The sequence below is a fragment of the Alligator sinensis genome, unplaced genomic scaffold, assembly GCF_000455745.1.
Source record: "Alligator sinensis unplaced genomic scaffold, ASM45574v1 scaffold624_1, whole genome shotgun sequence".
NCBI classification, from domain to species: Eukaryota; Metazoa; Chordata; order Crocodylia; family Alligatoridae; genus Alligator; species Alligator sinensis.
The window spans coordinates 2,725,554-2,751,603 of NW_005842021.1; the positions used below are offsets into that span (position 1 = coordinate 2,725,554).

General features: G+C 39.8%; 1 protein-coding gene across 1 annotated transcript in view; it reads right to left on the reverse strand.

Annotated features, from left to right (window-relative positions):
* BCL11B (B cell CLL/lymphoma 11B) overlaps positions 1–26,050 on the reverse strand; it is a 97,909-nt gene that overhangs the window by 64,499 nt on the left and 7,360 nt on the right. Inside the window, 1 exon segment of the mRNA XM_025202328.1 lies at positions 20,207–20,572. Within this exon segment, the coding sequence (XP_025058113.1) occupies positions 20,207–20,572 (366 nt within the window).

Here is a 26,050-nt window from a genome sequence, read left to right on the forward strand (position 1 = left end):
GAAAGAGAGCTGGTACTCTAGGTAGAACACCAGCTTGTACTCCAGACAGTTTCGTCCAGTGGTTCTCGACTTAAATTTTGACTCAAGGCTCCCTTCACTGAACTCAAAGCCCTCCTCCTGGGACTTGAGGCACGCCTCCATAACTTTTCAAAATGTGGGAGAATTGAGTGGCACCCAATTTCAAAAACTAATTTATATATTATGGTGCTTACCCCCTTGCAGAGGGGCTGAGCAATGGGGATGTGGGAATGGTTAGGTACTAGGGACAAGCTTGAGCCTGTGTTTATCTACTTAGCTTATCTGCTTATCAATTTACACCTCACTTATCTCCTCAAACCTTGCAGCACCCTTCAAATGATCTGGTGGCCCCAGCACCCTAGTTGAGAACCACGGTTCTCATCATTTTACTAAAATAGGAAACCTCCCAGTTGGGAATGGCGTACCATTCAGTATAGACCTGTCTGTGATTACAGATACCCAGAAACATGGGCCCTGGGCAGGGACAATTGCTCCTATTAATTTAATCAGGGTGTTCACTCTGAAGGCTAATAACAATAATTAGGCATTGCCTAACGGTGAGAGAGATGGCCTGCCACTCAGGAAAGCTGTCTTCTTCATGTCTTTGCCACTGGCCTGCACAATGATTATGGGGCAAGTCAGTTCACCTATCTCAGTTTTCCCACCCAGAAAATGAGGATAATGACCCCAACTTTTCTTTGTGAAACAGCTGGAGATCTGCCAACATAAAGTGCTAGGTAAAATCCAAATATTACAGCATTGCTAACTGTTTCAAAGTATGCAAGAAAGTGGGAGAACCATCAGATGATGTCACTGTAGAGCACACAGAAGAGAAAGGTGAAAACCACATTTTGAATCTATTTACTGTGAAGGGTAGCTTGAGTGGGTAAAACTGAGTGTGGGGGCAGTGTTTGGGAGAGTACCATTACTTTATTTTTCCAGTTCACCCCCTGTTGATAGCATGTTAAGCTACCCACATTAGAAACATTGTATATTAAAGTATAGACTTAACTGCCCATCTGCTAGTCACAAATTGTAGACATGAACAGTAAAGGTGAGTTAACTATGCGACGAGTAATTTTTCTTTTTATGTATAAATTGTAACTGCAGTATTTCCCCATGACACAGAATTGGAGCAAATATAATAAAGAATGGCAACAGTTCATAGAAAAGGAATTCAATCTAGATTTTTAAAATGAGCATTAACTGTGATACTGTATATGCAACTCCTAAAGGAGAAATTTCATGAGTGAGGTTATAAATGGCCCCAAGTTTGATATCTTGAATGGACAAATAAAGCAGGCAAGGTACCAAGTAGCAAATGTTAATGTGATCCCAGAGCCAGGAGCTTCACAATGATTTTATACATCAGTAGCAGGTTCTCAAACTTGATTCTTAATTTTCTGAACAATCAATATATCTGAGCAACATATGAATGGTAATCTGTCTTAATTATCTACACAAGTCTGACAAACAAAAAAAAAAACCTAGGAAATCCAATGAGTAGCCTACTATGCAGTTAACAGGTGATATAATTCAGGATTGAATTGACGTTTTATTTGTGAAAAGTATATTTCATATCTTGAGCTCAATCTTGCTGCTATAAAAATCAAAGATAGCTGTGCCCAAAAACTTCTTTTCCTGCTAAATTTTTTCTCCCTTGAAAAATGCTGACTAGATGAAATGTGGATGATTAGATCATAGCTGGGGAGGTAAATCAGTAGCTCAAAGTAGAAAACCCTGTGTTCCTTACAGCATAGATGCAGGAGTTGGAAAAGTGGCTGGCCACAAGAAAGCAAGAGTCATTTGAATACAGAATGTACCTTTGTAGTCAGCTTCACTTTGGACTTGATTCTCTCTGTTCACTTTTTCTGGGTAGGATCTTTAGCCCATGAGAAGTCCCTCCTGTGAGCAGGGCCAAACTGACCCCTTTGTTATCAAAGTGAAATAGATTTCTTAGCAAAGTATACTTAAAAAAATTAAGTGAGAAGTACTGTACTGTGAGAGGTCAAGCAAAGATATCACTTTTAGTCATGTACAGCAAAAGAAAGCTCAATTCAATTCATCTGAATTATCCTGAGTAATTGCCAGTGGATTTTTTTGTTTTCTTTTTAATGAAAGTGTCTATACTCTGAACCTAGAGCTTATTGCTTTAAATCATCCTGTAACAAAATATTTGTGTAACCACTTGTGTTCCCAGCAAAGTCTCTGAAATGTCACTGATGAAAAAAGAGAGAAAGAGAGAGAGAAATTGAACTGGCCTGTAATTAGTTTCAACAAAGTAGTCCTTTTAACCCTAATTTTCCGGATGTAGATGGCATTTTAAAGGACAGGTGATAGCACACTGAGAAATCACAAATAGCATCCTGATATATCTCATTCTAAATGGCTTCTTTATTTTAATATAATTTCACCAATTTTTCAGCCTTTTAACAAGTGATGAGAGAAAATGTGCATATATATTAGAATGGGTAAAAAAGTAACACTTTGGATCCCTAATTTAATAAAGATTGTTATAACATGCTAATACTAGTATCATTATTCCTTCTGATTCAATATTCTAGTGACTAGCTGTAAGAGAGGTTTATGTTCTGCTGAGGTTTACACCACTATTTAATGTAATTAAGCAAACTGGCAGCAAAAACCTCCATGGAAATATAATTTCTATGCAGACTATTCCCACCAGAAATCTGGAAGAATCATAACACACAAACTTTAATTCTGTTTTATTTTTTCCCTGATCTGAAACTGATCCTGTATTCCTTGAACTTTGCAATGTGAAAGACTGAAGTCATTTGGCTTCCAAGGACATGGTGTTACAATAATAATCAGCAAAAAAATGACTCAGTGAAGGTGTAAAGGACAATGCCTGAGTAATTAAGCTCTGCATGGGTTTGCGGCTGAGGCTGGGGCATGGAATTCTGCCACCTCCAACCCATGGACAGGGCCAAAGGTTACAGTGTACCATGTTCCTGGCTTCTAAATCCAGCACATGTCAGGCTTCGCCCTACCCCGCACCAGACTATCCATTGTTAATATGAAGCGTGCATGGAAAGTCACAAGGGCCATTCAGTCCATGTTATCCCCCAACCAATCCCTAGTATAAGATCTCTGTGGAGCAGAGAGCCTTTTCTGAGGCCTTCCATCTAGAGTGAGGCTCACCATGATGGAATTGCAGGTAACCAGTAAGAATCTCTATTTTGATCAAGGGCCTGATCCCAGATCCACTTAAATCAAGGGTTGCCTTCAGAACAGGATCAAACCCTTACGCTGGGGTCAAAGAGTAGCCATATTCTAGGCTTTTGTAAAGAGGAAATTGCTATTTTTTCTAGTTTTAAAATTAAATGGAAATAATTCACATGGATTATGACCCCTACAAACTCCTGCTAATTTCAACAGTAACTTTGCCTGTATCAAGAGTCTCAGGATTAGGTTTTATGATTAAAAATCTGACATTGAAGGAAGGCTGTATATGCAGAATTGGGCCCACCAGGTGAAAATATAAGCAGGTGTAGGCAAAATTCATCTTTGTGGTATGTAGCCCCACTGACATTAATAGCTAGGCAATATACAGCTCTGTATGTCTTTATGCAGACATATGGCTTAGGTATCATTCTATAGTCCTTACCCAGGTGAAACCGCTGCTGAAATCAACAAAATTATCACTTCACTAAGAAGACTGAGCCCTCTGATGGACGTTTGGATTTGAAAAGGAAATAATATAGTAGCCACCTCTAATGCCCCTAATAGGCATGGTAACATAAAAGGGAAAAGAGCCAGCCTCATCTACAGCATCAGAATAAATTAGCAGAGAACAGAGTCAAGACTCAGTTGAAATAAATGTTCAGTCACCTTTCACTTATGTCTGTGAGGGTCTCTGTTGGAGAAACCACACTGAAATTATACCCACACCCATTCAGATGGAGGACAGGGAATGATTAAGTGAACAGAAAAAAGCCTGGTTCCTATTATTGCTATCGCCTGTTCTTTCACCTCCACAAACACAAATAGTCTTTTTAAAATAAGGCTTCTGTAATATAAATCCTAATTTCCTTAAGCTGGTCTCATAAATTGCCAGTATCTAGTTGCATTTTCCCATTCTGCAGCTTTTAATGCCCTTATTCTACATCCTAATTTCTTTGGGAGTGGGGGGGGGGAGAGAGAGAGAGAGAGAGATGGGAGAAGAATCTCAGTGTCACTGAAAAAAAAGTCACTGGGTTTTGCAATCCAGCAGCTTACTTGGCAGGGAGAACTGCTGGTTGGCATTATCCACTCGTTTGACAAAACTACTATTTCTGGGCACACACTCAAAAACAGGTAGGAAGCAAATGCTGAGAAATAAGGAAGTAAAAACAGCCAACAGATTTTTCACTACCAAGAACGCCAAGAGTAAACATGATTTATTTAGCTGTGTTTAACGTGTCTCTTCTGCACTAGACTGCAGAAATCTGCTTGTATTTAGAGAAGGAGGAGGGGAAGGAGGAGGAGGTCGGGGGATAAAAAGGGAATCCATTACAGCGCTCCACTGGTACTTTCTGAATTGTTCAGTCACACAGTTTTACTGAGTACAAGTATTTTCTAACCCAAAATATATTCATGTGTCAGAAGAAAGCAGTGCTAATCTGCTGTTAATTAACATTCTGCTGCCAACAAAAGATGAAGGACCCAATTCATACAAACAATATTTACGTGGGTGTCACATGATTTTATCCCAGATATTTTCTTTTCTTTTCTCTCTTCCCCCTCAGCACACGAATTCTGGGGATCTCCAGCGAAGGAATCCGAGGCCTGCAGGTCCAGTGGAGGGGAGGCTTCCCAATGAAAGCAATGGCTAAGCTCTCCATGTTTTCCAAAGGACTTTTCAATGTACAACACTTGGACAAGGTAAAACCTTCCTTTTCCTTTGGCTGCAGAAGGGACCCATCACATGCTCACACATGAAATTTACTTAAATCCTTATTCAATTAAGAAGCAGCAGCCACCTTTTGGCATTGTGCCCACAGCAGCAGCACTGCTGAGGCACAAAAAAGTGGCATATCAAGCATACTACAGCACTCCATGTCTACAGAGTAACCTTGGCAAGGAGGGAAAGGAAATGGTAACTTTGCCTAAACAATCTCAGGATTGGGTTTTACGGTTAAAATAATCTCACACTGGCATCGCAGAAATGCTGCATACACAGGATTGGGCCCACAGTCTGACAATACAGGCGTGTTTGAGCCATATTCTTCTCTGGGCTATTCTGGGCAAAATTCATCTCTCCACTGACATGAATGGCTCAGCAATCTTAGCCCTCAGCCTGGATGTCACATACGTGGGGCACATGCCATTTTGCTCAGGGGATTATCGGGGGGAAGGGGAGGAGGAATGTTTCATTTTCATAACAGCAGCACTAAAACAAGCAGGGATACACTCTTGTTTAAAATGTAACGCAGAGATATAGTGGTGTGAGCACAAAACTTGAGGCCAGGATTGCCTCAGCTCTACTCCTGTCACTGTCATCAACTCCCTTTCAAGACTTTGGGCATGTTGCTTAGTACCTAATCCTTAAAAGAGGCCCTCAAAAGCAGCTCAAACCATGCGGTCTCATCTGCACAGCAGCAAAGCAAGATCCTTCTTATATGCCATGTACTCATGTCGGTGATTTATTTGTTGATATTTGTAGAATGACTGAAAGGAAGAAGCTTCACAAATGCTAATGCTGAGTAGGTTTCAGTAAAATTTACTATCTTTGCTCTAGTGATGGGAGCTATGTTAGGAGCACCGGTGCAGAAAAAGGGACAGTGGCCTTCAGTATTTTTAAGCACCAAGCCATGTAGTCCTGCTCTGAGGACAGTCAAATGACACAAAGCTTAAACTCTACACTTGTGTGCTTATCATTGCTACTGTTGGTGGAGCCACAAGGGTAGCAGTAAATTGGCATATTTATCTTAGTGCCTATAAGTGGTAAGGAGAGGTATTCAAGCATGATTTTAAAAAGAGCAAAGGTTCTTGCATAATTACCTCCTAGGAAAGGTGTTTCTGCCAAGAAGGTGCTCTGAATATCTGAGTTAGCATTTCACCCAGACAGGTCACATTGTTCCTTTCAATAAGAACCAATCTCTGCTGGGAAATATGTACATTCTGCCATGCCGACTCTACCTCTCACCCTAATCCCCAACCCTAAAACCCCCATTTGTCATCCTAAAATTCCTCGTAGCTCAATCAGCACATCTTCCAGATGTCCTAGACACATCACGTTCTGAAGAAGCTCCTTCTGCTCTCTAGTTGTATGAGCTGGCACTAGCCTTTGCAAAATTACTGCTCCCTGTTCCTGCAGGTAGGCTTTCTACTGCCGGGGCCCAATGTTGGGCTCTGCACAGACAGAAACCGATGAGGGTAAACTACATGGAAAAAACATGTGAGCATGCTGTTGCACAAATCTATCACTCTCTCTGAATATTTTCAGCATTATTGGAGGGCAAACCATCTTTACTATTTCATCAAGGTAGTACAAGCAAATCTAGAACAGCATTTATAATGAAGGAGCAGGCTGGGTGCTCTTTCTCGTTCCACACATGAAATATAGATTTTTTTAACACCTCAATTTTTATTATTTTAAAGACTAAGTCCTTACATTTTAAAGATTTTTGAAAGCACTAACTAGCCACTATAGTCTGATAGGGAAGCAGAGAGACAAACAAGCATTTACATCTTGCATTTTCCCCCAAAATAATATGAGTCAAGGGGGATAAGTATCCCACAAAAGACAATGAAAAAATGGAAGGTGACATGGTAAAATATCACCTGCACAACTACTGCTGTCATTCTGGATCTCTCTGAACAAAACCTTTAAGAGCTGTAGAGGCTTCAACCAGATTAGTGTCTAGCTGACAAGCACAACTCCTTCCAAGACAAAAAGTAAACCTTGACAACAATCTCTTAGACTATTTCTGCAAACATATTTTGCCATTAATAAATTGTTTTAGTGAATTTTAATGGTCAGATTAAGAGTTCTGGAGTCTGAAGTCCTAGCCTTGTCCGCAGGGAAAATATAGCCAAGACAGTGTTAGTCCCAGGCATCATCAAAATGCCCTGCCAATGGAGTATAATCTAGAGGGAACACTGCTAAATAATGTCTGGTGGTTGCGTTGAATCATTGAAGTAAACCACATGCTAAACTGGCATTAGTTCCTACACTGTATCACTGAAGTACAGAGTGTGTCTCTTTCAAGCAATAACCCCATACAACCAGGTGCGCTTCAACATCTAAAAGAAAGCATATTTCCCTAAATGATGAACTTTGCAATATGGGATAAGGTTTGCTTTGGTAGGGGGAAAGAAATTGTTATGGGTTGGGATTTTATTTTTTAGTTCAGTGTTTTATCTTTTTCTGCAAAGAAACCCTGTACCAGAAACATTAATCAAACACTATATTGTATCTTTTAGTCTTGAACAATTATGAGTACAGTTTTGTGATCTTTAGCCATATTTACTGATATTCAAAGGCAGATTCTATCTTGTTAGATTGTTATAAATGGGACTCCAGGGAATCAACACACAGGCTGAGGCAGATGTGAAAGCTTTCTTACAGTCTGTGTGTTTGAGTTTCCAGTGCTGAAATTATAAATGTTTCTTTAAAAAAAAAGCCATCACCACAGATTTCTCTTCCAGATCATTACAGAGCTGTAGAAGAAACATTACATTTTGCTGAACTTAAGATTTTTAAAGTTAACTATTTATTAATACATTTCATAGTTTGGTTTACACATGCTTGCCCTTTGTACGCATAGAAGTTTTAAGAGACAGACACAGAAAAAGTCTCCGGTTATAAACCATAAAAATAAAAAAAAAGAAACCCACAAATTCTACCCTGTTCTCTCTCAGTTAAATGTATTGTGTCTGGTTCAGACCTGGTTCATAAAACCATAAAATAGAGGCATGCTTCCGACACCAGATTTGAGAAACTGTCACATTAAAGGTAAACTTTTAATCTGCTATAAGCAAACAGCACACATTTTTATTTCCTGAATAACAGCTTTGGAGAAATGTTTAAACAAGAATTTAAGAGCTCTGTGGTAAAGGCACATACAGGGGATTCAGACTACTACTGTATTTTTTTGGTTCTTTAAGGACGTAGATTTGGGCAAAGAGAATAATAAAGAACTACAACAAGATGAACATCTCTGTTCAGAATTGGTTCTGGTTACTGTAAAAAGAAAAAAAAGAAAAACAGTATGAATTACTAACCGTTTGTCTTAGTCTTTTGTTTTCTTGGGAGTCACTGTCGCATACTTTTAAGGACTTAATTGTGTCGCGCTTAGTAACATGCTAGTCTGCCGATATTTTTAAATAGCAACCAAGGTTTTTCCCCAAGGCGCTTAAAGATGGCAGTCCCACAACACTTTCCTTTTTTTACTGCCATGCATTTCCTTCCCTAAAAGCCTCCCACACAGATTTCACTTGGTCTGAAAATACCAATGTAGCTCTTAATCCTTCAAACACTTATGGACATGCTTAACTTTATGCACATGAGTAATCCCGTTGAATTCAATGGGACTACTCACATACATAAAGCTAAGAGTGCACAGACAATGAGATTCTGGCTCCAATGAAGCTGATGGGAAAACTCCCATTGACTTCAGTGGGGCCCAGTTTTCAAATTAAGGTTTTTCAGGATCAGGGCCACAAATATTTTACACTGACTTTCCAGTGCTATCCTAATTTTGCCACTGTCTTAACCTAGGCTCCCCTCTCCCACTTTTGGGGCTCCACCTTGAGACCACTTGACATCTTCTCTGGTTATAATCCTACTGCGATGGCGAAACCGCTTACTGCAACGGGAAACATCCTCTGCAGGTAAAGCTGAAAGAGACTGTTTCCCCCCGCTGTGCACGTTTGAGTAAACTAATTAAAACATGGGAACTTTGGGTCCAAATGCTGCCAAGAAACAATCGTTAATGGGAGCTGCAGTGATACGGGAAGCTCCAGACACTTGAGGTAGCAGTAGAAAAATAAGAAGAGGCAGAGTCATGTTTTTTTTACTATAATTATTATTTTTTACTATAAAGATGCCATCATGAACTTTAAGTCGTTAAGACAGTGAGGGGGGAACTGCTAAACTGCTACTGAAAAGGGAGAGGAGGAGGGGAAGAGCAATGCAGTGCTGTGAAAAAGAGGCAGAAGTGAGCAAACCAGCTGAACTGCTTGCAGAATTAATCAGTAACAAAGAGGCTGGATCTCTTGGCGGGCTTCAGCCCTTGAACCTGGACTCTGCTCTATAAATTTCAGCTTGGAATGGCTCTCTACTTGTTGAAAGACAAGTTGGCAGTGGGCCAAGTCTAGCTACCACCATTGAAAAAAAAAGGCAACTTTTTGCTCAGGAAACTTCCCTTCAGATTCAAACTCTTTTTAGGAGGTAGTAACAGTAACAGAAGCTAGCACTCCAGAAAATGGGAAAGTAAGGGGGAAGAGTGAAAACATTAGCTTAGTTTTTTTTATAAATGAAATAAAACTATTAGGTGCTGAATTTCTAATCTGGATTTTGCCTGCAAGAATTAGCAGCAGCTGTAGTAGTAGATTTCAGGGTACCCAGCCAAAAATGCAAAGAGAGACTTTTACAGTTAAATTAGCTGGTTACAAGTTTGATACTGAAAATAATAAGTGTCTTAAATGAAGAAGGGGGCTGCCAAAGCCTTCTCTGCACCCTTGCTTTATCCCCTCTCCCCCACCACCCTGCTCCTTTTAAAATGACCATTAAAAAGCATAAAAGTCCAAATAAGTCATTTAGGAGATAGCATGCGTTGCTTATTTATAGATTTGAAAGGAAAATAGAGAATATAAAGCCTCCCTCTGCCATCCACTTCTGTTCACTGCAGAGGCAGTTTTATTCACAAATACCTCTCCGATGTGGTGTTTATAGAATGAGAGCAGACAGGGAGCAGGCTAGGGAGGAGTGCAGGGAGCAGGGGGGTGAAGGGGAGGGAGCTGTCAAAGTGGAAAGAAAGAAGGCAAACATCTATTCAGAGGCCAGACACACTGACCAAGGTCAGCTGCAGAGACAAGGCCCTGTGCAGCAGCTGTGCAATTATGCCCAAATTATGCATGGCACTGAGATTCCAAGAACCTTGCATGGTGAAGCTGGACAGGAGACTCTAGGACACCACGAAGGAGGTGTGTAATGATTTTAATTACTCTGCGAGTTTCTAAAGGCTAGATTAGACACTCTCAAGCTAGGAAAGTGCCTGACGCTCCACAGTGTTTGCAAGAATAAATGCAGATAAAAGACCCTAATGAGAGAGTGGAGAGAGAGAGGTATGATAAGTGCCAGCTTTGATCAAAAGGTGAAAGACGGTATCAAAATAAAACACAGTATGCAGGAGGGGGAGGGAACTGAACTGGAGATGAGGAGGAAAAAAAGTCTCTCTTCAGAAAAACTGGTTCATAAGGTAAAATTAGTTAAATTACCAAAAAAATAATCTTCCTTTTTAATAAATGCACTCCTGCTAGTAGAAGCTGGACACTACTATCCAAAAAGATCTATGGACAGATAAATGGATATTCTGTGTTTTCAAAGAAGCCTGGAATCTGTACATGGTAGGTATTTTCTGTCTAACTTCTCTGACCTTGCTGAGAGACCAGTGAGCAAGGTCTCCCTTTCTTGTTCAAGAAATGTGTTTAATGAATGCAAGAACAGAATATTGAGAGTTCAGAGCTGTTGAGCTCAACAGTGGTTAGTGCTGATCATGCTTGAATCTTTTGCAAAGACATACATGTAAAAAGGAAAAAAACAGCAGCCACTAAGAAACCACTTCACATCTGCCATTAAGATTATTAAACATCTTACAAGCAGTGTCTACCCCCACCTCCTCCATACCTCCCGAGGCCTCCAACATGGCAACTGAGAGCCAAGAATGCTCTGCTACTGCTGCTGCTGCCGCAACCGCATTTATTCCTGTTAAGGGGTTAACGATTCGTTTCCACTACTTCTCCCGAGAAAACCTACAATGAAAACATTGGCTCACGAAAGCATTCTCACTGCCAGAACGCCACAGCGCAAGTGAAAAGTCCGTTTTGTTTTCATTACATCTCTGGGATTTCCGGCTTAGCTCCTGAGCTTAGACACCAAATCCCTAGATACCCCACCCACTTTTTTTTTTTACCATTTATGCAGCACAGCCCACCAATTATCATTTTGAAGGTAGAAGGGGATAGGGAGAAGAATGGCTCTGGAAACGATGCTTTTGCTGGAGTTGACGCACACATCTCTCAAGCTGCAAATATCCTGTTTCTCCAGGGCTCTGGGTTTCCATAGCTGTCAGTTAAGAAATGCTACTATACATATATACCTTTTTTACTTTTCATGTCTTGCCCTCCCCACTCGCAACTCCCAACTTGTCCACAGGCTCACAATTCTCCACTGAAGTCAAAGCTGAAATTCAACCTGAAATCAATGCCCTCTGAGTTATATGACATGACAGAGAAATCTAAGCCTTTCTTGTACAAAAATGTATGATTACTTCATGATTTTTTAGCTATGATAGAAAAATGTTCCAATCTCAGAAACCCTGGAAAGGGGCAACCTCTGTGTCACAGCTTATTTGGTCACTGTGTGTTTATGCTGCAAAGGTTCAAATATGGGCCGAGAAATCAAAACAATCATATAAAGGATGTGATGGGAACCTACAACGGCAGGATAGCTAAGGCAAAGGAGAATTTATTTGTTTTTATTTATTTATATATCATAAAACAATAACACTGACTTGTATTGATCATATGCCAGTCTCAAATCATCAAATAATTTTCCTTTGGGAGCTGGCTTTTCTGTAATATAATGCATGCATGCTTCTGTGCCCTCCAAACAGCTTCCTGCAGTCTCAAATTCCTTTGTAAACTCTCACAGCTTTCCTTCTACAGTCCATTCTCTACCAACCATGCATACTAATAATAATTATTATTGTTCTCATTGTTTTATTTAACAGTTTTTTTATTTTTTAATTTACAGTCCATTAGAAGACCATCAGGAAAATGACTAATGATGGGATGGCCCATCCTTGTTCATCTTTCACCATGATATTTTCATTAAAAATACATCAACCTATCAATAGTGATAATTTATCAGAGAATCACAAAAAATTAGGGTTGGAACACACCTCAGGAGATTATCTAGTCCAACCCCCTACTCAAAGCAGGACCATCCCAAACTATATCATCCCAGCCAATGATCTGTGTACTCAGGCCTTAACAACTTGTAAGGATGGAACAGACATATTTACTTGTTTCACCTCCCTTCCCCTGTGTAATTTCAAGAGGGATCCTAATACATTCAGTTAAACATGACCAATAATGAGTGAGATTTTGATTTTGCTTACTCCCAGGTAAGTCAGGAATGAGTCAACACCTATTGCTTTTTAAAGAACATACACATTCTTACACCAGTGATTCAAGAGTTACCTGTAAAGTTTAAACCACTGTCATAGAAAAGAATTTGGCCATATGTACTGTATGACCTTAAATCTTCTTTCATCAACCTGAAAAATTGCACTTCTGTCCAAAAAGATTTTACCTAGTATTGCCACAAGTAAAGTCTAAAATGACTATAACAGAAAGAGAGCATAGAAAAATAACATTTGCCACTATTTTTCCAGTATTTTTACTTTGTGACAGCATATTGGCCTTGAGTCACTACTCAGTTATCCCACTCAGTTCAGAGTAACGCTGCTGATTTAAATGGAGTTACACCCATGTGCATTGGGAGCATCATGCTGGTGAATTTTGCTCTTTGTGGGTAGTCATTTTCACTGTTTCTCCTAAAGTCACTTAGTCAGTTTCCCCTGTTGTTTGTACGGGCCTAGTCCGATGCAATAGGACAGAGAAGAACAGTTATGAAAAACAGGAAAATGTGATAGACCACAAAACTAGCAAAGAGAACCAGGGTCAAGTACCTTTCTAGTTCTTTTTTATTTCATCTAACTAGATTTTAAGTTGATAAACAGCAACCCTTTAATATAGCATTTTGTTTCCTCCCAAAAGTATCTAAGTAGGTAAATTTCAGTTACTTCCTTACAAACAAATCCTTCTCACCTTAATCATCAGCAGAGTAGGGAAATATGGTTTGGTCTATTTGTTTGCTTTGATAGGTTGGACTACTCAAAAAACAAAAGACCGAAGTGCCACTGGGACCTCTGACAGCAATTGAAATTCACAAAGGTGGAGGGTGTCTGGTTTTCCCAGAGGACAGCTGAACAAAACATTAAAAAGAGCGTTGGAATGATGCCATATGGATACAGTGAAAATCAAATAAGGGAAAAATGTTTTCATAATAAGCAAGTTTCTCACCTTTAGCTCTTCCTAAGATTACTATGCTTACTCTGTTATGCCTTCGTAGGATACTCTGTAAACTGGCAAATAAATACTGTGACTATGTGTGCTGGAGCTCTTCGGAGATCAAGCTTGCATCTCCTCATAAAAATACCTTTCCAAGGCACCGCGTCTATGCTGAAGCTACACAGCAGCATATGCGCGGATAAGCATGAGACTGTATTCACGTGCATAAGGATTAAGTGATATTTGCTAAATATTTTCCTTTTTCACCCAAGTTTTGCTGATTTCTGGCCCTGTGCTAATCGACTCTTTGCATCACTCTAACTCCCATTCTCTGACTGATTCCTTAACACAATTTATAATGCATAAGCACTACCAAGATTGTGGTTACCAATAACACATCCATGCCACCACAAGCTATGGCAAACAAGGCCTTCCACTTCAATAACAGAAAGTTGGTCAAGTGACAACTCTGATCCTTCCCTGAAAACTTCCCTGTCCCATAAAGGGACAATTCTGTATAATGTTTTAGAAGCAGAAACTCATCCACCAGGACATTATAACTCCTGACTCAGAAAACTGAACCAAGCAAAAGGTTTTTTATTCTGAGGCTTAAAGTAACCAGTAAAAAATCTACTTCTAGAGACACAGATATAACCATGCTGGATCAGAGGCAAGATTCAACTCATCCAGAACAATAAGTATGGCAGTGGCCATCACCAAGGCAAGAATGCCCACAACAGGTTGCTGTGGGATACTTTTCCCTCCACAAAGGTCTCATTCTGGTCTCTAACAGGCTTAAACTTTTCACCCTTCATTATATCACTGAAGCTTCTACAGCATCTCATTTTGGAATAGGTCCCCTCACAAAAGTAGTAAGTAGATTTACAGCTCACTGAAGACAGGAATAATAATAATAGCACTGGAATGAGTTACACAGTAATGCAGGCAGGCACCGTGCAATCTTCCTCACCTGACATCAAGGCACCTTAGTCCTGATTTGTTCTTATCGTGTTGGTCTATCTGGAAGCCCCAACATCCCTTATTTTGCACACATTTTGTGATGTGCACAAAGAGAGATGAGGGTGAGATCACTGTAGTTGTTTTAGTTGTTTTTCTCCTTGTGACCAAAGTCAGGACCTCAAACTACGTCTCCAGAGGCAAAAGACTTGTTCATTAAACCACTGCACCACTGAAGTCTCAAATCTCATAGGGTTTGGGACAGAGAGGTGTTTTTTTTGGCCCTCAACACCCCCATTAGATACACAAATTTGCAAAATATATTGCTAAACACCTAATCAAATCATAGATCTGGATGCTGGTCTCAGAACAGAGCGGACCAGGGGCAGCTCTACTGTCAACAGAGGAAAATCAATGAGGATGACAAGAGAATCAGGTCTGGCATGATTTCTTCAAAGAAGCCTAAGAAAAAAATGCCCCTAGTACCCTGATTTTTTTTAAGGCAGCTTGATATTTAGTTTTCTTTCCTTCCTATGCAGCACTGTCTTAAGGTGCTGTTTCCTCACTCTGATAAATTACCCCTGTTTCAACTACTGGATTGAAAAGCTACTCGTGTTGGGATCAGGTGCCACAGTCAGTTTCCTAAAGAGAAGCTAGCCAATTGCTGACTGGTTCCCACTGCTGTGTGCCAGTTCAGTCCTATTCAGACCACCTGTTTCAAACCTGTCTGATAACATGGGCAATCAAACTAGGTTTTTCCAGTGCCTGTTTCCTTTGCCCTGCGTGGTGAGACATCGCAATGGCTGTCTTGAGTCCTACAGTTAATATGGGTGCATGAGTCCATAATGGTACATTGTAAGTGAATGTCTCAGAGTAGACAGCAATAATAATTAGCTGTCATGATTTGAAAAAAGGATAATCCATACCATTGAGTTAACAATCACTCACACAACACACATGGATTTAACTAATCTTAATTTGAGAAAAATAACAATTCCAAATATATCAAATAGCCTATTTCATGGCAACCTGCGGCAGTGTTTATCTCTGGCTTCCAGCACATGCGAGTTATTTAGTTTCTCTCACTAGCAGTTTTACCATTCAAAAGCCTGAAATGAACATTCATGGAGCAGGGGTTGCAGTTAAATCCTACATTTGACAGGGAGTCTTTTTTCATGATCTGCATCTAGTTCGAGTACGTAATGTATGGAGCCCAGAACTGGTGGCCTGAACTGGATGGATGAGGAATTCAAATCAACTCCCCCCTTCTAGCACTGTCTTTGCAGAAATTGACTCTGCTGTCTTAATGAGTCTCTGCTGTCATCTTCATTTTACCACTCGCTGGAAATGTTTGCTCCCTGGTCTATAGTTGTGAACTACAGACAGAAAACCACGGAACCTATCCAGGGAAGGGAAGGCTAGAAACAAAATGTAGTGTGTTATTCAGACCTGTTTCAATTCAACTAACTTTTACAAAATATAAGCATTAGTGATAGACAATTCCTGGCTAATTCATTGGCCTTGCTTCATTTGCTGTGGATGGATCTGATAAGTCTGTTAGTACTAGTCATTCAGTATAACGGTGAGAATAGTCAGACAATTTAAAATAAACTTTGCTGAACATACTGCCCATATTCAAGTTGTCTTTACAGAGGCCATATAACATACCAATACATGTCTTACAAGGAGAGATAACTGCAAGAGAACTCTTTGATCAGCTTTGATCAGCTAAACTTGGTTTTGCAAGTTACACGTTAGGGGAAGACTATACACTTCAGCATCAGCAGGTCTCTAAACCTAACGCTGATTGAGGAGATAAAGTTGCTTCCTCCTCTACTACAGTATAGAAATATCAGTTCTGAATCTGCAATGGACATATAGGCATACACTCATGCACATTAAGGTTCACATGCCTGCCTTTAGCTATACACGATACAGAAGGCCACCAGTAATATGATCGAGAGTGATTAACTGAGCACCCGAAGTGGAGTCACTCCTGGCTTAACTGAGGACTGTAAAGTTTCAGAGAAAGGAAGAATGAAAATCCATGGGCATATTAAAGAAAGATGGACTTGGATAAATCAGGGTGTATTAAAGAAAAGAACTCAGGGGTTTGGAATATAAGGCCAGGAATCCAGCTAAAAATGTGCAATATGGAAGTTCATTAACCCAATCATTTGAAAAGAAAAGAAAAGAAAAGAAATGTTCACAACTACAGAATGAAGCTCCTGAACTAGGATTAATATTCCATGAGACCCTATGCCATGACTGTCGACAGGAAACACCCACACACCCAAATAGTAAAAGAGTTCTGTGGCTCAGCCTAGCTCGGTGCTTGACTTACCTTGGCTACACTCAGCCACAGGGAGCTGTAACGTTTTGCAGCTTAGTCACAACAGGAAGGCCACACAAATCATTTCGACTGAATAAGAAGGTCTACAAAAATAACACAAGATCAAGGAGAGTAGCTGAAACCTATTTGAGGGCAGCAGCAGTGGCAGCATATTTCAGGGAGCCGAAGTGGCGAGTGGGTGATTTCTGGTTTCCCTCTTCAAATATAAAGACTCAATTATCTTTGAACAGCTTGCTTTACACATGAATTGACACATTTATTTTACAATAAATAACTGAAAGTTATCTATGTTTCCTTTACTGTTAATCTACACAAAGAAATAATAAACAGAGCTTGTCTACAAAAATGCAACTACTGCAGTCCTCAGAATTCAATTAAGCTAAAATAATTAATGCTTCCAACATATTAAATTACTTTAGACATTTGAGCCACTGAAGTTTTTATTCTTTAATCTTTTTCTTTTTATTTAATAAAAAAGTTAGTTTCAAAGTGGGGGGGAGGGTTCCAAGAAAAAAAGGAGCATGATTTGCTGTTAAAATGTAATGGTCTCCTTTAGCTGACACAGCATGTAGTGTGTTTTGTGCCTTTGATTAAAATAACATTTTAAATGCTTTGAACAAACATATCTTGCCATACTTCTAAGGGATTATTTTACATATTTCTTGGTGGAATAAAGAAATTCATTCTTCCTGTCGCAGTTCAGAAAGGCTAAGAATATCTTTCGTCACATATAAAGTAAAAATACTGTAGGCTCTTGCATTATTACCAAAAAAAAGGGAGGGGGTGGTGGGGTGGGGGAAAGCTGCCTTAGAGATTAAGTTTCCCTTTTATGAAATCGTATTTAGTCTCTTTTTTTAACAAATCTAACAACAATGCTCTACAGCCTCTCACTGGGAAATACCTTTAATGTTAAATGCAGATTCTGATTTTCTTGGCTAATGCAGAAAGCCTTTCTATTGAAATATAAATAAGGGGCTTGGTATATCCCACTAAAGCCTTTCCAGTGAATGACTTCTGTGGGTTTTTCATGGCTACCCTCCATGACTGTAATGTGAGGCTTTTATCCTACTATTGAAAACTATCCACTCCTATTTAAAAAAAAATAGAAGGACACTGCACCTTTTTATCAAAGAGTTTGGTCCCTAATTGAGAAAGCATTATTATTGCAATATTTAATGGTTGTCCCTATCTGCATGCAGTGCTGAGAAAATTCCAATCAAATCATAAACCTTTTAAGTTTTTTAAATTCAAAATGTCTCATATACATTTTTATTTGATCTTCAGTTTTGTATGAGAGTAAGAGCTCCAGATTGGCCGTTCAATGTCTTTTCCAAATAGGAATGTTTTTCCCTCAACAGATCTTCAATGTGTTGATGCACTGGCTGCATGGAGTTTGGTCCAAAGCAACTTGAAATAAGGCAACAGCTTTCAGGATAGGAAAGGCAATTGTTGTGTTTAATTATGGATTCAATTTGAGTGTAGATTATTTTTTAATTAAACCTGGACACAAATCTACAGAATAGGTCTTCAGAAATAATCCTGCTAGGCATTGGGCTCCCCCTTGATAGGCGCTGAAAGTTGTATCACACATACTATACACTTTGCAGGTGTCTGAGGCTAGCAGAATCAAGTCCCAAATGCATGCTTCGAGCTGTCTCCTGTTCCTATTGAAATCAGTGACTGAATGATAAAGGGAGTGTGTCCTGGCCTTTTCAAAAAGTATTTGAACATATGGAATCACATAAAATTGGTGGGAGAACTGATGTACTTACAAAGATATTACGGATGCTGCCACTGCTGATGCCCCAAAAGCTACCACCCTCACATACAGACTCACATGTCTTGCTTCTATAGCCAATTAAAAATTTGGGGAGGTCAAAGGTAGGCTCCAACTAACCACATTCCAATATTTTAAGTAGCTGCTACTCAAGATCTAGCCCAGGAAGCCAGTGAATTAAATAAGGAGATGAGATGTGTGTTTGTTACAGTGCCAACCTACAAAGCCTAGTTCTGTAGGTTACTGATAGAGACACTGGAGCTTGGAGGCTCACTAATTCAGTCCCTACCATCAGCCAAAATGGCAGCTGTCACATGGAAAAAACTACATTACATTTGAGTGACGTATCTACTTCCTCTTAATAAAGGATTCCCACCTGGAACACCTGAGACCCAAAACAGTTCAAATCCTGGACAAGTCCTGACTCCTGTGACATCTGATAGCAGAGTTATATCAAGGACCTCCACTGAAACAGCAGAGATCTCTAACGCTTGAATTAAAAAGCCAAACTCAGATCACGCACAGATGGGGACCAGGGGTTACAAACTGCTCACTACCAACGAAACAATCCCAGACCTGTGGATTTGATTCACTGCCACCATTTCTACATTCTACATCAAAATGCTAAGAAGCAAGGACTGCTTGCTTACAGTTTACAGTACTGGAGGGGCAAAGAAGACAAGATAACAAGTTTGACGCAAGTTACTGACATGCAGCATTACAGGAAACCCCAAAGTTATTATAGAGGGAGATTTTCCCTGCAACTATCATTAGCAAAGTGTCATTTAGTTATTGAGGAAAACTCAGGAGAATGGAAAGTACTGAGAAAAGGAAGATGCTTGTATACCTGCTGCTAAGGAAAGCCCTTTTCATGCCATATATACTGCAGAAAGTGTTTAAGAACAGGTCATCCAGGTGGATGCAATGCCCCTGTCAGTGAGACATGGGTGATCTGCTGAATAAGTGCTGGCTGCACATTTTGAAGCTGCCTTGGGGCAAGCTTTAAACTACACAACCAATTTCTACAAGATGTCCAAGCATTTCAGAAAAGAAAATGCCTATAATCTGCTCACCCAGGACAGCTCCCATGGGTGAACGTTCCATTCTCTGTTTTCAAAAGCCCCTGTTCAGACATGCATTTCAATGTCAGAGCTCCACTGCTCCCTACTTCTCAGTCTAAATCTATTCAAATCTAGGAGATACAGGACACAGTTAAACACAGCCCTTTCAGTTGCTCACCTGGACTATGAGGCTGAAATTCACCCAAAACAGGTAGAGTCAGAAGCTCTTCTACAAACTCCACGTTATCCCTCAGGATCAAATTCTCCCATTGAAGTCAATGAAATGTCTGCCACTGACTTCAGTGGGATCAGGACTTGGCCTCTTCCACAGGGTTTACCAGGTTCCTCCACTGGAATGAATTTACCAAACGTGCAGTATTCATTATCTTTCCTAGACTACCATCTGATTATGGACAATATGGAAATGGCCCCTCTGATCCTTAGCCAGTTGTTTTTGTGTGTGTATGCAAGCTACACCTACACCTGGGGCTACCCTGGAAGAACAACTTCAAATGCAGAGGCTTTTTTCACTGTCAGCTGACCCTTCACCAAAAGGTATAACTGAATTCAAACTTGGTAAATATTACTGCTGCAGCTCTGGATAGTAGTGAGGTTCCTCCAGGCAGCTGGCTCCTATGAAGACCTGCTACTGAAGCCTTTGTTTCATAGCACTTTCTAGAGGGCTCTCTTTAAAAGATTACCTAGGCAGTTGATTGAGTGTAAAACATGCTGTACCTGCAATGTTCTCCTGCTTGGGGCAAATTCCTTTTGTAGGCGTGAGAAGACGGTCTTCTTCATCGGGTGTGACTTGGATCCCGATTTCCACTGGCTCTGACACTTTCCTGAGCTCGGAGCGTGATGAGGGGGGAGGGCTGCTCTTATCCAGGCTCTTTTCATAGCAGGCACCACCAGTGCCATTGCACTGTTTCTTCTTGTGCTCTATAAAAACCAAGATGTCTCCCAGGGGGAAGTTCATCTGACACTGTCCACAGGTTAACAAATCAGGGTCTGTCCCACCTGCGGCAATGCTGATGCCACCTGGCTCTGATATGGCCAGGCTCTCATCCTCATCGGTGATTGCCGTTTCCACATGGTCGGCCTCTGCTTTACATGGACAAGAAGAAAGAGGGGAAGGGGGAAGGGGAAAGAAAGAAATTGGTTTGAATGTTCACAGAATCTGAATGATGCACCCTGAGCAGCTTAGCCAAAAAAAAACCCTGATTGTATCTTTCTTTTCTTTTCCATTTCTTCCCTCCCCATAATAATTTCAATATATTTTGCAACCAAGTCTGTCTGAAACAAAATGATAGGCTGACCTGGCACAGCTTTCCTGACAGCTCCCTCTAACTGCTGCCAGCACTACAATAATACCAGCAAAAAGCCATTTTGCAATGTTCATTCCTCGACTTTCCTTCTGAAACAGTCATTTTTTGTCCCACCTTTTTATTCCTAACACGTGTCCCTGCCATCCATTATGGGCCCCAATTGCAACCTATTTACCTCCAAAACTGTTCCTTGATGTCAGTGGGGTTTTCTGGATGCCCTGAAAAGTGCAGGATTGGGACCCCCATAGCACACAAAAAAATTGCACTTAACTCATTTAATTACAAAGGCGGCAGCACTGTCAAACGGCAGCAAATTAGTACGCTATGGCAAACTACTCACATGAGTAGAGTGAGCAAGATATGGCCTGTGACAGGGACTTTACAAAAGCATTTGCAGAGAGAGAGAGAAAGAGAAAGTGTAATTTATTTTGCAGGTAGAAATATGGGCTGGAATCTTCTGCTCATTAACCTAGTAACAAATGTCTGTATGGTTACTCTAGATAGTAAAAACATCCTTATAAAGTTGATAGAGACTTGAAGCATATGGGTTCTATATCATTATCTGAAAAATCTTCAGACTCAGAAAACGTTTCTTTATCAGATAACCCAAACCAGTTTCTAAAAAACATGTAATTTATAGATTCAAAACCTCTCTCTTAAGTGTTCTACATTTTAAATTAATGTTTTCAAGCTAATTAATACAGTATGAAATAATTGTAATTCACAATCCATTTCTAGGGCAAAACGGGTTTTTTGTTCTATGGCATAACTGACAAATTATACAAACCCTAGTCTTTACTCGGGCAAAATTTCCACTGACTTTTGCCGGAGGGGGTTTTGCCTAAGAAAAGACTGTAGAACTTGCTCCAAACAATACACAGGAACAAGCGGTATGTAAATAAGCAAGTTTAGAGACATCGTAATCGAATCACAATTAGGAAACAGTCAGAAAATTTACCAAGTTTCTGGAGAAGGGAAGACAGAGAAATGTCTCAGAGCAGTGGGCTAAGATAAATAGGAGCTCCTACTATAGAACTGAGTTCTCCATTCTTTGAAGTCTGTCAGAGTTTTGTACAACTATTTAGCAAACAACAGAAGAATATATAAATAAAGGGCAGGGGCAGGGACTGAAACACAAATTCTGACTGAGAAGTTCCTGAATATTCTGTGCCTCAGTGAAGATAGTTTAAAGGATAATTCTTCCTCATCTGCATCTTACAAAATGAATCACTGATTAGTAGTATATATATCAGCCATAGCACCTATGTAGCATGACCCTCTAACAGCCTACAATAGATGAAAAAACAAGACTATCGGAATTTAATGCTTTTTATATCAGCAATTAGAAGAACAGGACTGGGACGCCACATAAATGTATGAGCAAGAAACATCCTATTGGACAGAAGCTGGACACTGCAGGGCTTTGAATGTACTCCACTAACTTGTAACAAATAAATCTACAAAGGATACTATACGCTAAGCATAATACATGCGCTGAAAACCATTAATTGCTTTTTTCCCTTAATCAAAGTTTAAAAGGAGTTTGAAGACAATACTACGTAATTAATTTACCAATTTATTTTATGAAAAGATGCTGTGCCCTAGTGAAAATGTAATCGTAACCCTGCACTGAACAGGGATTGCTGGGAAGAGAGTGAATTTCTGTGAACAGTGTGTCACAATGCAAAAGGTAATTATTTAGTGCTTCTGTTCCCTTTAATGATCTAACATTGAGCAATATTGTTTATATTGAAGAGAGCTTGCACCTTTAATTACCAATTACATATACATAATTTTAGAGCCAAAAGAAAAGGACTGTGAAAAGGGTCCCTTAGAAATGTGTGCACTATTTCTGGAAAGAATTCCTATTAAGTGGGAGTAGAGTGTCAAAATATTAAAACACACACACACACAAAAGGGAGATGGGACAAAGAGCTGGAAAAGACAACGAAAAAGCAAGAGTTGAATTAAACCAAGGATTACAGGAAAGAAAGGTGGCAGAAGAAGGAAAATACCTGTTCCCAGATTCCTATGACATGCTTGTTTAGTTTCCAGATTAACTGAGTCTCTCAAAATCCAAAAATCCAACTTTGGTATATATAACCATAGCTAAAAAAGCACATGGTTCTAAACTTTATTATATTTTGATGGATACGTTTTTTCCCCTGCTGTTGTAGTTCTGATCATCAGAAAATGTAGTAAAGCTGCCGCATTTGAGAAAGGCCCTGACCATGCCTGTGTAAAAAACATGAGCAAGTTTGTAGCAGTTGAACTGTTCTAAATTCTGTCTTTTAATTTCTACTATTCATTTGAATATTCGTTAAGTCCAGATATGCCTATTCACTTATACACCCTCACACTTTCTTTCCAAGGATTCTGCAATGGCACTTTTTTAAATAACATCTGCTATTCTTTCACATTTTGGCAGTCTTCACATTGAAGAAAATCAGCTTTTAATTTTCTTGGTGCTCTAAGCCCTCATGATCAGTAATAACTGGGTTCCAAAGTATCAAAATATTTCACTGTGCTGTATTTGAGTTTAGACTAATAAATTATCAAGCATTAAACCCATCTGATACCTTACAGTACAAAAGCTATATGTAAGACTGCTTATATGGGACATGGAAAATGGCCATAAAAGAATGCAAGGCAAAAAACTGAATATATCTTCAAATGCATTTTATCTGTGTCAATTTGCATATTCATTTTTACGCAATTGCAAAAGAAAAGGCTTCCCGTTTATGACTCAATTAAGCAACTAAAAATCTGCATTCCAATAACATTACGGAAGGCTTACATTTACAAAGGTAAGGCCAAAAAAGGCTGAAAGTCCACCCTTAACCCACTGTTTTGCACTTGGGTAATGCAACAAGCAAGGTCCTCCAGTGTTTGAAGAGTCCTGCAATACCAATAGGGCATTTCAGGCCCGAGACTCAATCCAAGCTCTGACTCTACGCATGCTTGTGGGTTTAAATGAAACACTTCACATTATTTCAACTTAGCTCTGCGGTTTCACTTCTGTTGCTGAGCTCCTGTTTTTTCTGTGTTTTTTTTCTAATTATTATTTATTTAAAATAGAATTTTAAAACAAAGGAAAAGTAAAGTCATAAAAGGAGAGGAAAGAATTAAAAGTACCTTTTCTACTCACATGGAAAAGGACTAAAAGAAAATTAGTTGCCTCCAGCCAATGTTCATGCCACAGTTCTTCAAGGTGCGCTAAGGTGTGCCCAGTACTCTCACAGCACCTCCAAGCATTCCTCTCAGTGCTACGGCAATATTTGCCTACTGTGTACATAGAGGTTCATGGCATAGCAATGGCATCAAAAGCGGGCATCACCTAAAACCAGTGTCACTCGACTGTTTTATGTTTTTAATGCATTTTGACAATTTATATTATTTCTCCTACAGTAAAGAAAGCATTATATTTCCTTGCCGGACTCCTTGCAGTATCCTCAAGCACCATTCTATCATGCCAGTCTTCATTAAAAATAAAGTGGCTTTTTCACCCCAAACTCTACATAACCTCCGCCACAATATCATTACCACTGCTGTTAGCATGGTGCCTCCTTAGGTATGTTGCACACATACAAACACGCATACATGCACACGCACAATATTAAAAGTACTACAGATGCAACAGATCTGGATTTTCAAATGTCTGGAACTAATGCACGGATGCCAGAATAACTCAGGCCAGAACAAATTGGGCCTGATCCACAGACCACGGAACTCAGCAGAAAGATCTCAAGCATCTTCCGTGGCTGAGTACGTCACTTATTACATTTCTTTTTCTTAAACTAGTTTAGTTGTAGTGCAAGACCAGAAGTAAAAAAGGAAAACCTGAAAGTGGTAAACCACCTTCCTACAAATTATCCTGCTAATGGAGTCGCATAAAGCATAAAGAATTTTAGTATCTGTTGTAAGAAAGAGGAGAAAAAATTGGTCTTTGGCCAATGTCTTGTGTGTCAGATCTCTTGTCCATGTTCAGTTTCTACAGCCAATTTGCAAACCAATAAAAGCAGCGGTCGAGAGAACCACTGCCACAGCCTTAACTATAGAGGCGCTAGTGGGTGCCCCTATTGCCATGGGTACTGTGAGATTGGTTACCATGTAAATCTTTCACAGACCCAGATGAGCAAAACACAGATTAACCAGATCTGACTGCGTTTTGTAATGATGAACTGATGAATCTTGCAGCATTTGCCAGCTGCACCCTATCTACAGGGAAATTCTACTTTCAAGGATATGGTGCACACTTTCCTTCTGACACCCCCTGTACATGGAGCTACCAGCACATGTGCTGCTGCATAATCCATGTAATATTCACTGCACTCAAACGTGGGCATCTCTCCTGTGCTTTGAAACTAAATCCTTATCTTAAAATCTTACTTGTAAGAAGCACAGAAAAATGACTCGTTCTTTAGGGTGTTGTCCACAAAGCAGACATAAAATGGTGTCCCTTTAACAACACCTGCATGTCACACTTACTGCAAAATCAACGCATTTAACGGAAATAGCTCAGATCGCATGCACTGTGGCTCGGTTATCAAAGTGATCAGTGTCACAATTTTACCTGCTTAAGCCTAATACTTTCAAAAAGCACAGGCTTCAACTCCTCGCTGTGCAAAAGTTGACCAATAACCTGCTTACAGTTTCTTTTAATCTTCCCAGATGTGAGCTGCAGGGATTTAGATACTGCATTATATCTAGATTGCACCGACATCACATTCAACAGTGCAGGATGCTTTTTAGCTGACATCAATTTTTAATTTTTCTGATCCACACGATTGAAGATCAATTCTTCATGAAAAGAAATCTGAGGGTGGATTAGTAAAGAAAAAAAGGCAACAGGGTATAAAGACCTATTGATGGAGAGACTCCGATTTTTGTATTATTTCAAAGTGACTCTCACACTTGTGAAAAGTGTGTGATGACGGCCCAATACACAGAAATTCTCCACTTATCCACAGGACAGGAACAGCACAGCAGCAGCTGTCTAAGTATCCCCAAACTGCCAACCTCCCTCAACCTTGACCTGTAGGGACTATCTCTGGGTGGAGAAGATAGTTCAGGCTTTATGACCCGTTCAGTCGGCTGAGACTGTCTCACAAGCTTGCCAGTTTGTTCTAAATGTGGTTGAGCAGAGTTTTTTGGTATGATGTGTACACCGTCCACTAGGTACTGGACAGAGACAACTGCTTTGTATAGCCCACTGAATAGCCTTCAGATGTTAATGACTTTCGATCACTATAGA